General features: G+C 43.5%; 1 protein-coding gene across 1 annotated transcript in view; it reads right to left on the reverse strand.

Annotated features, from left to right (window-relative positions):
- Positions 1–564: 564 nt before the first annotated feature.
- Positions 565–13,497, reverse strand: part of LOC122399298 (ecdysone-induced protein 78C) — an 88,457-nt gene continuing 75,524 nt past the window's right edge. Inside the window, exons 3-7 of the mRNA XM_043399886.1 lie at positions 3,318–3,459; positions 1,981–2,372; positions 1,437–1,736; positions 936–1,332; positions 565–641 (exon numbers count right to left, since the gene is read on the reverse strand). Coding sequence (XP_043255821.1) covers positions 940–1,332; positions 1,437–1,736; positions 1,981–2,372; positions 3,318–3,459 — 1,227 coding nt within the window. The 3' untranslated portion in view covers positions 565–641; positions 936–939. The remainder of the gene's footprint in view (positions 642–935; positions 1,333–1,436; positions 1,737–1,980; positions 2,373–3,317; positions 3,460–13,497) is intronic.

Genomic DNA, 13,497 nt, shown 5'->3' on the forward strand with positions numbered 1-13,497 from the left:
AACCACGCGAAAAACTTATTCTCCTCCTCGTCGATTGAGTATTTAAATGCTTTCGCTAGGCGCAGAGACGCTGCGTAGCAAACGGTACAAACCTCGTCCAATTTAAATTCCGTTTGCGTTTACGTTTCTCCCCGCTAGACAGAAGAATCGTCCGTTGTTATATTTTCTTTTTATACAGAGACAGAATTTCTATTTCTTTTCTTCTCTCGAAGCTCGAGGAATTTCGTAAGAGTCATCGAATCGGAAGAAGCTTGGACTTATCGCGTGATTCAGTTCATCCCTCGTCGTTGATCGAATAAAATTTTCTCCCTTTTCTATCGTGCCAAGAGCGTTTCGATCGATAATCTGTACCCTTCGCCACGAAACGATCCATCTTCCGTTCGTGCGTCAATGAAACGAACAGCGTACGACAGGATCCGCAGAAGAGATCGATCCCGCCCCAGAGGCGATAGATCAGCGGCGATCTTCGCGCGTCTTTCGACGCGTGTCGAGCCCCATCTACACCACCGGTTGCCACCGAAAACAAATCGTCCTCCAAGTCCGAGTCGCGTTTGTGCGATGAGGCGCCTGGCAATTAGAAGATTCTCCCACGGCAGAGCCGTTCCTTTTCCTCGAATAAACTCGATGTACTCTGAAACATTCTTTAAAAATGATCCGCCGATTAGAAATCGAACCGGCTGTCGTCGGGTTTATGGATGTATCGAATTGAAAATTGAGCTGGATTTCACGGGACGGTGATTAAAATGCAAACGTGGATGTATGGGGCACGCGTTGAATTACAATGGCGGAACGTGTTATAGGAAGTGGGAAAAGAAATTTACGTTACCGTTGGAATACCTATCTTTACGCGTTTCCGGAACAGTACAGAACAACAACCTGAGAAGAACTGGGACTGAGCGAGGTGTATTCGATACGAAGAATACAACAACATTTACCTCTTCACTGAAGATCTTCCTCGCACTTGGGAATGTCGAATATCTCGGCAAAGAGGGGCGGTAGTTTGAGCTTGGTCCAGTTCCTCCTGAACCAATCGAGAAGATTCGCGTGTCTGGCACCCAGAGCCCTTAATTCTGGTATCCTTTGGGAAACGCTCGAGATGCTGGAACAACCACCAGCCGAGGTTGTCTCGCTCGGGACCGTGTGATTCCGCAACGCTTGCACCTTGAGCGCCTCCAGAAGACGATCCTGAAGCCTCTGCACCGCCTTTACGTCGTTCAGGCCTGGCCTTTCGCCGAGCAGAACAGCGCCGGAAAACAGGCCCAATTCCGTGTCCGACAGTTGGTGGCCGTTTAGTGCCGATGTGAATTGCATCAAAGCGGACACGAAATCTAGCTGTTTTGTTTCACGATAAATCAATTAACAAAGTGTCGACGATACTTGTTCTCCGAACTGATTTACGCTTCGACGGTTATCGAAGATAGTAGATGCGTTCTTACCTCGTACATCAATTCCATTTGCTGCCTAGTGATATAAGTACCATCCTCGAAAGTCATCGAACTGTCAGTGGTCATCTTTGAGATATGGCTGAGCCAGACCTCAAAGAAACCGACCTTAATCAGTATCAACTGATCGTCTTGCGAGAGATCGCAAAATCCTGGCACCCTTTTGGCAAACTCCACCACCCTTTGCACCGACGGTGTTACTCTGGTGGCGAATTGTTGCCAGAGCCAGATCCTCTGCGACTCAACTGTTTCCGCCGTGGAGGATGCCGCCTCTGGGTCCTCGGGACTGGCGGGCTGCGAAGAAGCACTCGCCTGATCAACGGGATTGCAAAAGAAACAGCCGTTGCTGCCGGTTCCAGCAGGAGATACTAATGCGACTCTATTGTTAATTACGACTCGGAAGACAATACGAGAAATCATACTCTTCGAACCCCGAAAGGTCGGATAGTTTGGGACCAAGTTTACGCAACTTTCGACAAGGAATTCTGCATGAAATTTTACCATGGAAAGTTTGTTTGTAAATTGCCGTCGAACTCACCGGTATTATCATCGGTTTCCGAACTATGCCCCTCGTTGATTCCTCGGTGAAGCCACAGTGAGCATGATGCGCCTGAGACACTTGGAGTATCACGTCGTACACGGCCAATTGTTTCACGTCCGCGTCCGACTGATCCGCTTCAACAACCGCAGCTGGTGCCACGCAGGCTATGGTGTTCTGACCCTGGCTATTGTTGTTATTATTTTGGCTGTTGTTGTTGTTGTTGTTGTTGTTGTTGTTGTTGTTGTTGTTGTTGTTGTTGTTGTTTCCAGAGCCGGGAGACGTGAGCTGTTGCACACCGGTGGTCGTTGTCGTCGTTGTTGTTGTAGTCGGCACTGCGTCGTCGGGGCCGCGTTCCCTTGAACGCTTTGGCACCCTGCCGTATCTTACAGCTGCAAGAAACGCGTTCCATGATTAAACTGTACGGTAACGTTAGTGAAAAATATGGATCCTATTTAAGTGTAAAGAAGATAGGGGACCAAGGACTCGTTAATAACGCTGACCCAGCAATCTTTACCCTAGAATTAAGATTTGACCAACTCGGGCTCTAGATATGTAGATTAACTTCAATCAAACATTTAGCAGCGACTTGAGGCCATTCTATTAGATATATTCGTCACCAGATGATCTTTGATTGAATGATTAGCTCGCTGCTAAAGGATTGATTGAAGTACTCTGCTTGGTCTTGTTTACGGCATGGTTTGTTGTGTCAGCTTTACCGACGAATTGATCAACAAATGCCCGAACGAAACGTGAATACTATTTTCTATTACAGAGTTTTTATTTTCTCGACATTGTTTCGAAAAGAGCTCCCTCTAAAACAGTTACACGGTTAAAAAGATTAACACGTATCGCGTTCGAGATAATCGCATTGAACGGTAGCGAATGCAGCTTTCTGACATCTTTATTACCTGTAATCTAATATGTACATTCATTTCGAGGCGGATCGCAACGTTTCGAAAGCTTATTACGATTTCGCCGACAATGCGAGTGGGAAGCTCCGGGGGTTCTTCCTATTACACACTGCTGCGAATTGCACCGTGGAACTTTGACGTTTAATTATGCGCGCAACTTCGCTTCAGTTTGCTTTAACCAACTCCGTTGTTACTCCGGAGAACGGAAATTCCGTAAAGGAAAAGACAACGCAGCTATGTATTTATTCCCATAGCACGAGTTGAAGTTGGTCGGGAACGAAGAAAAATAGAAAAAATAAATACAACCGATAGTGCAACCGTTGCGTCGAGGTTGTCTTTTATTATAAAATCGTACGTTAAAAATTATTCGTGTCCTTTGTGCAGCACTGTGCGATCTCGGGTACAAAATAAATCTTTACTTACAATCCCTGGACATGCCGACAGCTAGGCACTTCTTAAATCTGCAGTACTGACAGCGGTTCCGATTTAATCTGATGACGAGACACTTGCCGTCCCTCAGGCACCTGTACTCTATCTGCTTCTGAATGCTCCTCCTGAAGAAGCCCTGCAAAAGAAAACAACCATCGTGGTAACAACCACTGTACAACAACAAAAAATCCATTTCCTACAATCTACTCGTTGCACACGCACACAGTGGCGTAGCGAGAGTCTGTGCCGCCCGGGGGCGATCTTTCAGTTTACGACCGCCTTTCTCCTCTTTCTCCTCCTCTACGAAAAAAGAAATACAACATAATACGTATAAAAGTTTGTTAAAGAAAAAGAGATAAACGAAACAACGTATAAAGAAAGTAAGAAAATTGGGATACCATGTGTTACTTCCGAAGCGAAGAACGAATTATTTTTCAATCGCAAGGTGTTTATTGTACATCTTACGTAATTCTTTATCCGTTTTGGCGTAGAAAAACTTTTCCCATATCCAGCAACACTAACAACTGCGAGAGAAATCGCGATCGTTATCTATAGACGCTTGTATGCAGGCAGCGTTTCTCTCCAATGTTGCGTCCAACGAAAACGAAATAACTTTCTGCTCGCCGTGATAGATAGACCAAAACTGCCTCCCTCTCCGCCTCCTTTAGCTACGCTACGAACATTTCTACAGGTTCGTTTTTCGACGCGTGAGATTAACCATTCTTGAGACACTGTTGTCCTTTGCTTGTTTATCGCTGGTACTTTTCATTTCCAGATCGAGTAACAGGTGTTGAACACGGTAATTTCAACGTCTGGTAGCACAAACAACGGTAATAATCGACAACGGCACGACACCTTAGGACGCTAAAAAATATCGTCGATGAACATTAACGCGTTGAAGCAAGGTGGAAAGTTGAAAGCTACCGCGAACTTGCATCAAAGGCGGTCTATAAAGCATCGGGGGAACCCAATTCACCAGCCTCGACTCGACTTATTCCTTTTCCAAGGGGAAGAGAAATTCTCTTTCATCGAACAATATTACTTCCATAAATCTGACAAACGTTACGTCGAGGCAGAGCATCGAACGTAAACTCTTTGCAGTAGAACTGTCTGCGATAGACCAGAGCTGTACATCGATAAATCGTACGATTACCGTGTAATTATCGTCCGATAACAGGCGATAACTCTGTAGACATAATCGTGGGAAATGTAATCAAGTATTTTACCTGGTTGAATTTATTTTGGAATAATTCTACGCTCGACGAATGTTAACAACTCGCTCAACTTGTAAGGTTTCTTCGATAGTTCCTTGTAATCATATTCCTAGCATCCTTGCCTCGCTTTGTCCTATAAACGTCAGTCAATCCTACCGGAGTTCTACTAGCTGTCGGAAGTCATCCATTTGAAATTGCTCGGTGCTAAGTATTCGAGAACGGTTTATAGTTCATCGATGAATATTACTGTAAATTAATCGCAGTTTTCGAACGCTTTGCAAACGGACCACGATCAGTAGTTTCGATTTCTCTTGTTTCACTCGGGATCAAAGAAATGGGATTTCGATAGAGGTGGCAGGCAGGGGGAGGAGAAAAATGATATCCCGACCGTGATTATTAGGCGAATAAATTGAATTATGCATCGCATCGTCGACCCAGAGAGAATTCTGCCAAGAAAGAGACTGCTGCGAGAAATAATTGAACATACATACGTATGTAGTTCGACACCGATTTGGAAATCTCACGCGATCGATAGGCGACGTAATCTTTCGAAGGGGAAAAGCGATGTTCTCCGGAAAACGTCACCGTTACCCGTCAACAAATAGTATCATTTGGTCTAGACAGGGATGACTTTGCGTCTAACAATGAAACAGATCAGACTTGGAAAGAATGTGGATCGCGTGACATGTGGTTGCACGATTTCGAACGATGGTCAATTTTACGAGCCAGTAGCTTCGTTTCGTCTTTAATTTCCCATTCCCTTGAGACGCGTTCGCGGGAAAGGAATACGATGTTATCTGGAAATTCGTCAGGCAGGAAACACTCGAGATAATTGAGATCGTACGCGGCTGGGATGGTAATCGACTCAGAAATGAAAGGGACGGGCTCGGTTGTGCAGCGGCGTTGCAGTCGTGGCTTAAAATTAATTACGCGAGATTCGCTTCCTACTCGGTGCAGATTAAGCACTGTCCGACCTCTCCGGAGCTACCTGACGCCAGGATATCGGTCGCCGTTCTGACTCATACTCGCGAGCACGCGACTAGGAACTCTCGCCCCGATCATTCTTCGACATTTTTCTTTCTTCTAGCGCGCACAGAAGCTGCGAGCTTGATAACGTTTCTCTTACGTCCACTTTCGAAACTTTTCTCGGCTTATTGATCCTTGACGTCGTATATGTATACATAAGTACCTACTGGCAGTGTCTGGCGGGACAGATAACCGTTGTTCCACTGGGTATCTTGTAATTACACCGGTTGCCGACATACTCTTATCTCTGTGTGTGTGTGTGTGTGTGTGTGTGTGTGTGTGGCCGTATTAGGGTGCGAAACTGATTAAGAGAAATGCGACTTCAGATACATAGGAGAAATTGTTCCTCTGGCGAGTCAGATAAGGAAAAGATGTTGGGCATAGAAAGTGGGTGTGGTAGTTTACGTATTTGATCGTGTGGGGCTTTGCCAGTTATTATTAATTTGCCAACAGAAGCGTGTGCTTTCCTTAATGGGAGATTAAGTCACTTTCTTGAGTAATTAATTGCAGAAATTATTGGGAGTTTCGTTAGATGTTGTGCTTGGCCTGTGATTTATGTATGGAGGCGGACCGGACCGGACCGGACCGGACCGGACCGTTCAACCAACCAAACAGTTCAAAAAATGTTTCCTGAAAGGAAATTTTTAATTTCGAACATATTCCGAAAGGAAAACTGATTCGATACATGCAGAGTCGAGGCACAGCAGGTAAACAATAAAACGGTAGAGACAATGCACGTATTTGGAAAAACTGTATTCGGAAAATGAAAGGGCCAAAATTGACTCTTTGTTCGTCCCTTTTCTAGCGTAAAGCTTTTCGAGCACGCATTGAAAATAATAACGGAGGTTATTTATTTATTTATTTGGTCAACGGGGTTCAACTCCCTATGGTACATAAAACAGAAATAATACATTCGCTCCTGCGATAAAGTGAAACTTTGGCCACGCAATACGTCTCGGATCGTTTCAAGTTCCGGTAATTCCAATGTTTTATTTACCAAACGTTTAAATAAAGATCGCGATAAACGGATCGATCCACATGAATCAGTGGGGATACCGGGTTCCAGAAATGCTGTCGTAATTACTATACAGGACTATCTTGGCGCTTTGGAAAACTCGTTTTTTTCCTATCGTTTTTCTCCGCAAACGACATTTTTACGAGCCCTAAATCCAGGTTGTGACGGGCAGAATTAATCGCCGATCGGGCGAGTATTCGGTATCCTTGAAAGCTAGATCGATGTCGGCTTCGAGCGACATTTTACTCTCCTACTCTTCTTTACTCGCAACGTTATCGAAAATTGTTTTAGCAATTCGTCGTCGCGTTCTTAACCTTCACCCGTCCCTTATTTCCACAGCTTGATCCGTTTCTCGATCCAAGGGTTTCCTGCACGATCGCGACTTTTTTCTACCTTGCCATTTGGTGCCCTTCGGTTCTTTTAAATTCTTTCGGCACTCGAAACCTTTGTACCTTTCCAGACTCGAAAGAACATCAAAGATGTTCAAGTTTAACGAAACTTTTAAATCCCTTAAACCTTTCGAGCCCTTCGAGCACTTTGATTCTTTCAAGCCTTTCAAAACCTTGCAACCTTTCCCAACGCCTGCCTGGAGCCTTTCAACGCCTCGAGCATTTTCCTATCCGTAAAGACGTTCTCGCAGCTTGTCAAGTTTTTCGAAATTTTGTCAAGCTTTCCTGGTCGTTGAATCGTTGGAAAGCTTTGAAATCTTTCGAGACTTGCAGGCTTTTCAAGACTTTCGAAACTCTTTAAAAGTTGCGAGCCATTGAAATTCGTTACGACTAATTAAGTTGTTGAAAAGTTTCAAGATGTTCGCTCGGAACGGTCCAATGTCAAAGTTCCAAATCTTGAAGCTTTTCGAGAACTTTTAGCCATGACACTGGGAATTAATTGAAGCGTTTCTCGGTCCGAGTCGCGTATAAAAATTAGCTGGAGCATTTCGTCGGCCGCGCATCGTTCCAAGCTCTCCGCTTTATTGTAACTGGCATGCACGCGTGGCGCGGCGCGTAATGCACTCGGAATATGCACACACACACGGACGCGCAAGTTGCCTCGAAATTAACCGAGGGTCGGTTGGGGGTTGTTGCGTTTCGTCGTGTGTCGGGGTTGACCTCGTTGCCGCGACCAACGGGACGGCTCGTTTAATAAGCGACGTATTATGATTAATGCGCGCCGCGTAGAAACGACCCAGAACTTTCGTACGACTCGACCTGTATGTGTACATTTTACCAAGCACAAACAGGCCAACCATACACCATTTAGATTAATGCTCGATAATGGAGAAAAGCTGGTGCCAAAGTGTTGCAACGCGTCCGCGAATCGAGACCCGCGCGAGTCTCGCGGTAATTTTCATCAAATTCAAACCCGTAAACAGCTTCCATAGTATTTCGGCATTACTCTGCGCGCGAGATACGATATTTAATTTCGCTGTACGCAGAGTTCTCGGAGGATGAAAGATCCAATTCCTGAACGATCAACTAAAAAACAAATGGTTTTGTGCGGTCGAGAAAATAAATTCAGCGGATTTGAATATCGGATAACGAGGAGATCGGGCAATATATCCCGCATGACCTAATCATCTGTTAGAAAATCGTTCGTTCAACGACTGTCCGGATGAAATGTATCGGTACGCCGTCACCCATAAATCACACGCGACGTACAACGTCTGATGGAATTTCTTCGAATAATAACCTAATGCAACTGATCGCTCGAGAAATTCACGTACGATTTACCCGTTAAACATTATATCCTTGTTCGTACATTTATATTAAACTGACGTTGACTCGATCGAAAATTGATTATTCTCAATTCCTATTTGACTGAGAAAAACAAGAACCGGTCTTTGTTTCGTTTCCCTTTCCGAATAGAAATAAACAATTTTTGGATAAACTGATCGCGAGAGATGAAAAATGGGCCACGTACGAAAATATTACTCGAAAGAAAAGAGAAGAGAAAATGGATTCTCGAACAATCTGAAATTTAGATTCGATAAAAGTATGAAAAATATCGAACAAATTATTTAGTACGGTCGATAATTTTAATTCGGTAATCAGCCCTCGTCGTGTATAAACTGAAAATACGCTTTAATGTTTATCTTCGTATTCGTTTTATAAATTGTGTCGATTAAATGAAATTTATAAATCGTACCACGAGTACCGTCAATTTGGGTTCGGTCGTTTCGCTCGAAAGCTCCAATATTCTCGTGGCTATTTGTAGATTGGAAACTTCAACGTGACCCAGCTTTATTTCTCGCACGTCCATCGAATAAATAATTGCCGATTTCTTCGGGTTTTGCGTCCGTATTCCGTCGCGATGTCCCAATCTAGCACCAGTTGTTATTTTAAACGCGATCCACGTGCCGCGGAAAGTTGTTTTCTTCGATAAAACCGATGCTTACAAAGGGTTACTTCGTCCTGGAAAACTTGCCCACGGTTAAAAGGTAATAAATTTACGTCGCCCCGACCTATTATTAGTCGATCACTTGCGAAAGAAGGGTGGGGGTGACAGGGGCTGGAAGCTGAGGGTTTCATCTAGAATTAAAGTGCTCGCAACCTGCAAATAGAACCATTGTTCGTTGGATGAAATATTTAATAGATGGAAAATAACGACTAGATGTCGTACGAGGAGGGTCGTTTCACCGTTAAATAAAGAGACAAAACGGTCTGATTTGGCGCAAGATTGCAACACAGCTAGAGCAGTCGCACGAATTCGATGAGGAAGTTGATCCATCGATAACCGTTGGAGAATTTTGCCAATCAATTCGCGTGCATCGTGAGATTGCTCGGATTCCGAACCGATCAGCACCGAAGCCCGATTAAGAGAGCAAACGGCGTAAATAGGTCGGAGATAAATGTGCCGAATACGTGGAGTTGACAATCGAAAAAAAGAAAAACAGCGTTTTAACAGGGTGGCTGGTTCATTATCGGGTTCAAGTTGCGTGGTTTGTCTCCGCAGTCGGATAATAGCTGTCCCAGCTGCGCGCTTTGCTGCCTCGACAAAAGGGGAAAACCGTAGGGCGAGCTTTCGGGCCAAAATCGAGTTCCTCTTCTCGATGACCTGGTTTCGGATTAATTCGACAGAAAATCGTTGCGAAATCCTTTTTTCCGAGAGACGCCGTGGGTTAGGTACATAAATGCTGGCCGTTCGTTCGTTATTGGTCACGCGTTCCCAGGACGTTTCGACTAACGCCACGGCGCGGCGCGGCGCGGCGCGGCGCGGCGCGGCGCGGTGCCGCGAACCAGCTCTGTCTTTCCAAGCAAATAAACGTGCCTTATTTTCGACCGTTCTGATTCGCGTTCTATCCTTCCATCCCTGATCAGATACACGTTGATTGATCCGTCTCCGAGAGAATATAATAGGGACGGCTATTAGCATAGTAGGTCTGACGTCCTTGGATCTACGGAAGTCTATACAAAAGCTTCCGGATCCAAGAGACACGAGATTGACAATCCCGAAAGCAGGAACTCGGGATAGCGAACCTATTATGGAACCTCCCTCGATATCGTGGGAATGGATTTCAGAGACGCGATCTGCGCTGCTCCAGACCCGTTACACTTAATAATTTACACGATCCGGATCAACTTGGAGAACTATCGTTATTAAAATGCAGCCAATTATTAATGCATAAGAATGCATCAGGCGCACGGCTTTATTTTCGTTGGAGCACGAGGGTCTATTTTAGAATGGGGAGAAAAATAATAGATTCGATGTTATCGAGTCTCGGAACTAGCAACGTTGATTCTTGGTAACAGAGATACAAAGTGTCCTTAAAATAAGCTCTCGATCTAGTTCGTTTTAGGACAGCGTGATGCCTTGAATCGTATATTTGTTCGTTATCGTTTTAGCTTCTCGAGAGGAGCTTATCTCGGAATAAAACGATAATCGGTGACGTGGTTTAAAGGTATCGCACGTTTAGATCGCGTAGGAGATCAACCAATGAAACGCTTTGATAGAAAATGGCCGAAAATCGTTTCATAGGAAGTGACGAGTGTTTTCTCGTAAGGATAACGTTCACCTCGGGTTATTTGAACGACGTTGTTAAAAAATTAATAAACCGCATCGAGAAGTTATCGATCGTTGCTGTGTTCCTCGGATCTAGGCACTCTCTGTCCAACATTTATTCAAAAAACATTGTTTCGCACAATGTTGTTATAGCCTGAAACGATTACACGGTACTCGCTGTACCGGTATAGTATTTCTAGAAAATGTAATATAAAAGTTGAGAAATGCGAGGTACACGTTAAAAATAATAAACGAGCTAACGGTTCTTCCGTGACTCGACGATGAACGAGACGCGCAGACAGGGGCTTGTTCGTCCTGAGCTGTCGTTGCGAGCGAACATGTCGGTTTATTGCTCTATTACTGATCGTATTAATTAATGAAAGCCATACGCGACAACGCCAGGACGTTGATGCATATCCGTTGACCGATATCCTGAAACGGGGGCTAGAAAGCGACCAGTTGTACGTTAACAGTCAATAATACCAGCATTCGATACCGCGCCGCGTCCCGACCTCGGCTCGTTGCTAAAATCGATACGTGACGTTGTATCAGCTTGCACTTCCAACGGCATTGCAACAACGCTGGAAAATAATAAACACTTCCGTTCCGTGGTTGAACAACCAACGAAAACACTCTTGTTCTTATTGTTAGTGTCCGTGTGTTGGAGGGGGCGAGACGCGGCGTGCTCCGCATCTGCACGCCTCGAGCATTCCACCGAGCTTTACGACCCTGGTTTTGCATAACGAACCATCTCGTTCATTTTTTCAAAGAGCTAACAAATTTTATTTCCTCTCGCAGGTATATTTTTATATTGCTCCCTTTTCTCAGTTTCGTTTATCTTTGCGAACCACCTTGCTGATTCTCTTCTTCGATTTCACGAGGGTGTAAGCCCTGCTATTTATTGACAATTTTCACCTCTTTCAGCAGGTTCGTATGAATCGAAGGAGTAAACGAAGCATGCCGTTATTAACCTAATCTAATATTTTATTAATACTTGGAGGTCATTGCACCGAGTAAAAAGAGGTGTGGTAGTAAATAAATAGGATAGAAAAATGGTTGTGACCTGATCAGAGTCATTATATTACGATAAGGTGCAGGCACTTGCGTGTTAGATTTTCTGAGCACGAGAAAACTTGGAATAGAAATGATAACAATAAAATATAAAATAATATAAATAATAAATATACAGTTAAGAAATAATCATTGAAAGAATAATACAAAGGCTTTAGAAATTTCGGATCAGTTGTGTAAGTTTATCAAGATTCTTTATAAAGTTTTACGAAAAATAATGAAACGTTTCTGCGAACAACGGAATAAGTCTGAATTTTCTGCATTCGATAACAATTTTATTCCGACGAGAACCTCGTTAATTTCCAAAAGGTTGTGCATGGGCTTTATTATATGTAGCTTGATTCGTTGAATAACGGCTTGTAATTCCCAAGCTTTGTACATTTGTATCACGCAACGTGGAAATGCAGATATAAAAGCAACAAAATTGTCCAACGAAGCGAGAATCTTTGATTACGAATTGCTGCGGTAAAGAGTATCGATTAATTCGCAGGAGAAAATAAGTCGGCGAATAAGTCGGGCAGGAGAACGTCGTGAAATAAATCAGACTTAAAAGAAGCCAGCGTCCGTAATCAGTAGAAACGCTTACGTTTAACCGGACAAGTTGATAATATAACCTTTAACAATTTGCTGGCAAATAGGGGAGGATTATGCCATAAATCATTTTTGTTCTAATAAGAAAATAGTACAAGTAGTAGTTCCATCCAACTGTTAATCGTACTGTTAGCCTTTCGTGGAGCAGAGAAGTCATGAATTCGAAGCTTTGTGGTACTCGTGAATATGAAATTATTCTATATTATATGTATAGTTCCCCTGTCGGATTAATGAATTTATTTACATAATCTGTACGTAACGGCACTACATAATCCAGAAAATGACTACGAAATTAATGCTGGCAATTTAATTTTGGATTCGACTCGGTTGGTAATTACGTTTTATCGGTAATCCAGATATATTTATACCACAGACGAGGTATGCGAGTAGACCTTTCACATTATGGACCGTCGACATCGTGGCCGAATCTGACTGCCATACCGACCTCACAATTCGGTGGTGATTTTAGCGGCCTCTTCTCATGGATGACGGTCAGTTGAGAAACTCACTGAATTAGTGTGATAGGCAGCAGCTAGCGCGTGTAAATGATTCGCGATTCCTTCGCTAGTTAAAGTTGTGAATAATTTACTAAAAATCAGTCTATCCGCGGTTTCTATCCGAGGTATCCCTCGGGTTCGTAAACAAGCTTCGCGAGACATCGGACCTCCCCCCATCCCGCCGCCTAATTCGCGAGCGTTGCCGAGCGCAGCGGACGGCCATCATTCATACTTTGTAAATAAACATAGCAAGACGTGTCGAGACGTATCGGCGTTTCGCGGCCGAGGTGCGTATTTCTAACCCTCTTTATCCTTCCACTATTACTACACGCGTATTACTAAGTACTTACGATCTCTTGCAATACGGTTTCGATTTAATCATTACTTAATTCTAATAATCGTTTGCGTACTTTAATGCATCGTTACATATTTCGTTTCTGTTACAGGCTCTTATTGGAATTGGAAATTAAGAAATAATAAGACGTGTCGGCGTTTCGCGACCAACGAGGTAAGTAAGTAACTACATACGTCTTTCTAACCTTTTAATATTTCTTCATTATTATCAATTATTGTTTAATTATGATTTAATTTCTATTTCATTTCTGTTGCAGTCTCTGATTGAAATTCGACGCCATGGAAAGTTTCATAGGCGCGTAAACGACACCATAACAGATGGCAGACGAATCGACAAAGTTTGGAAGGAATATTGGTAACTTGTAAACAATTATAACAAAAATTAATATCCTCGTCAATATTTATAT

This window comes from Colletes gigas, unplaced genomic scaffold (assembly GCF_013123115.1).
Source record: "Colletes gigas isolate AHSC1104 unplaced genomic scaffold, ASM1312311v1 Colletes_gigas_Sc00013, whole genome shotgun sequence".
Classification (NCBI taxonomy): domain Eukaryota; kingdom Metazoa; phylum Arthropoda; class Insecta; order Hymenoptera; family Colletidae; genus Colletes; species Colletes gigas.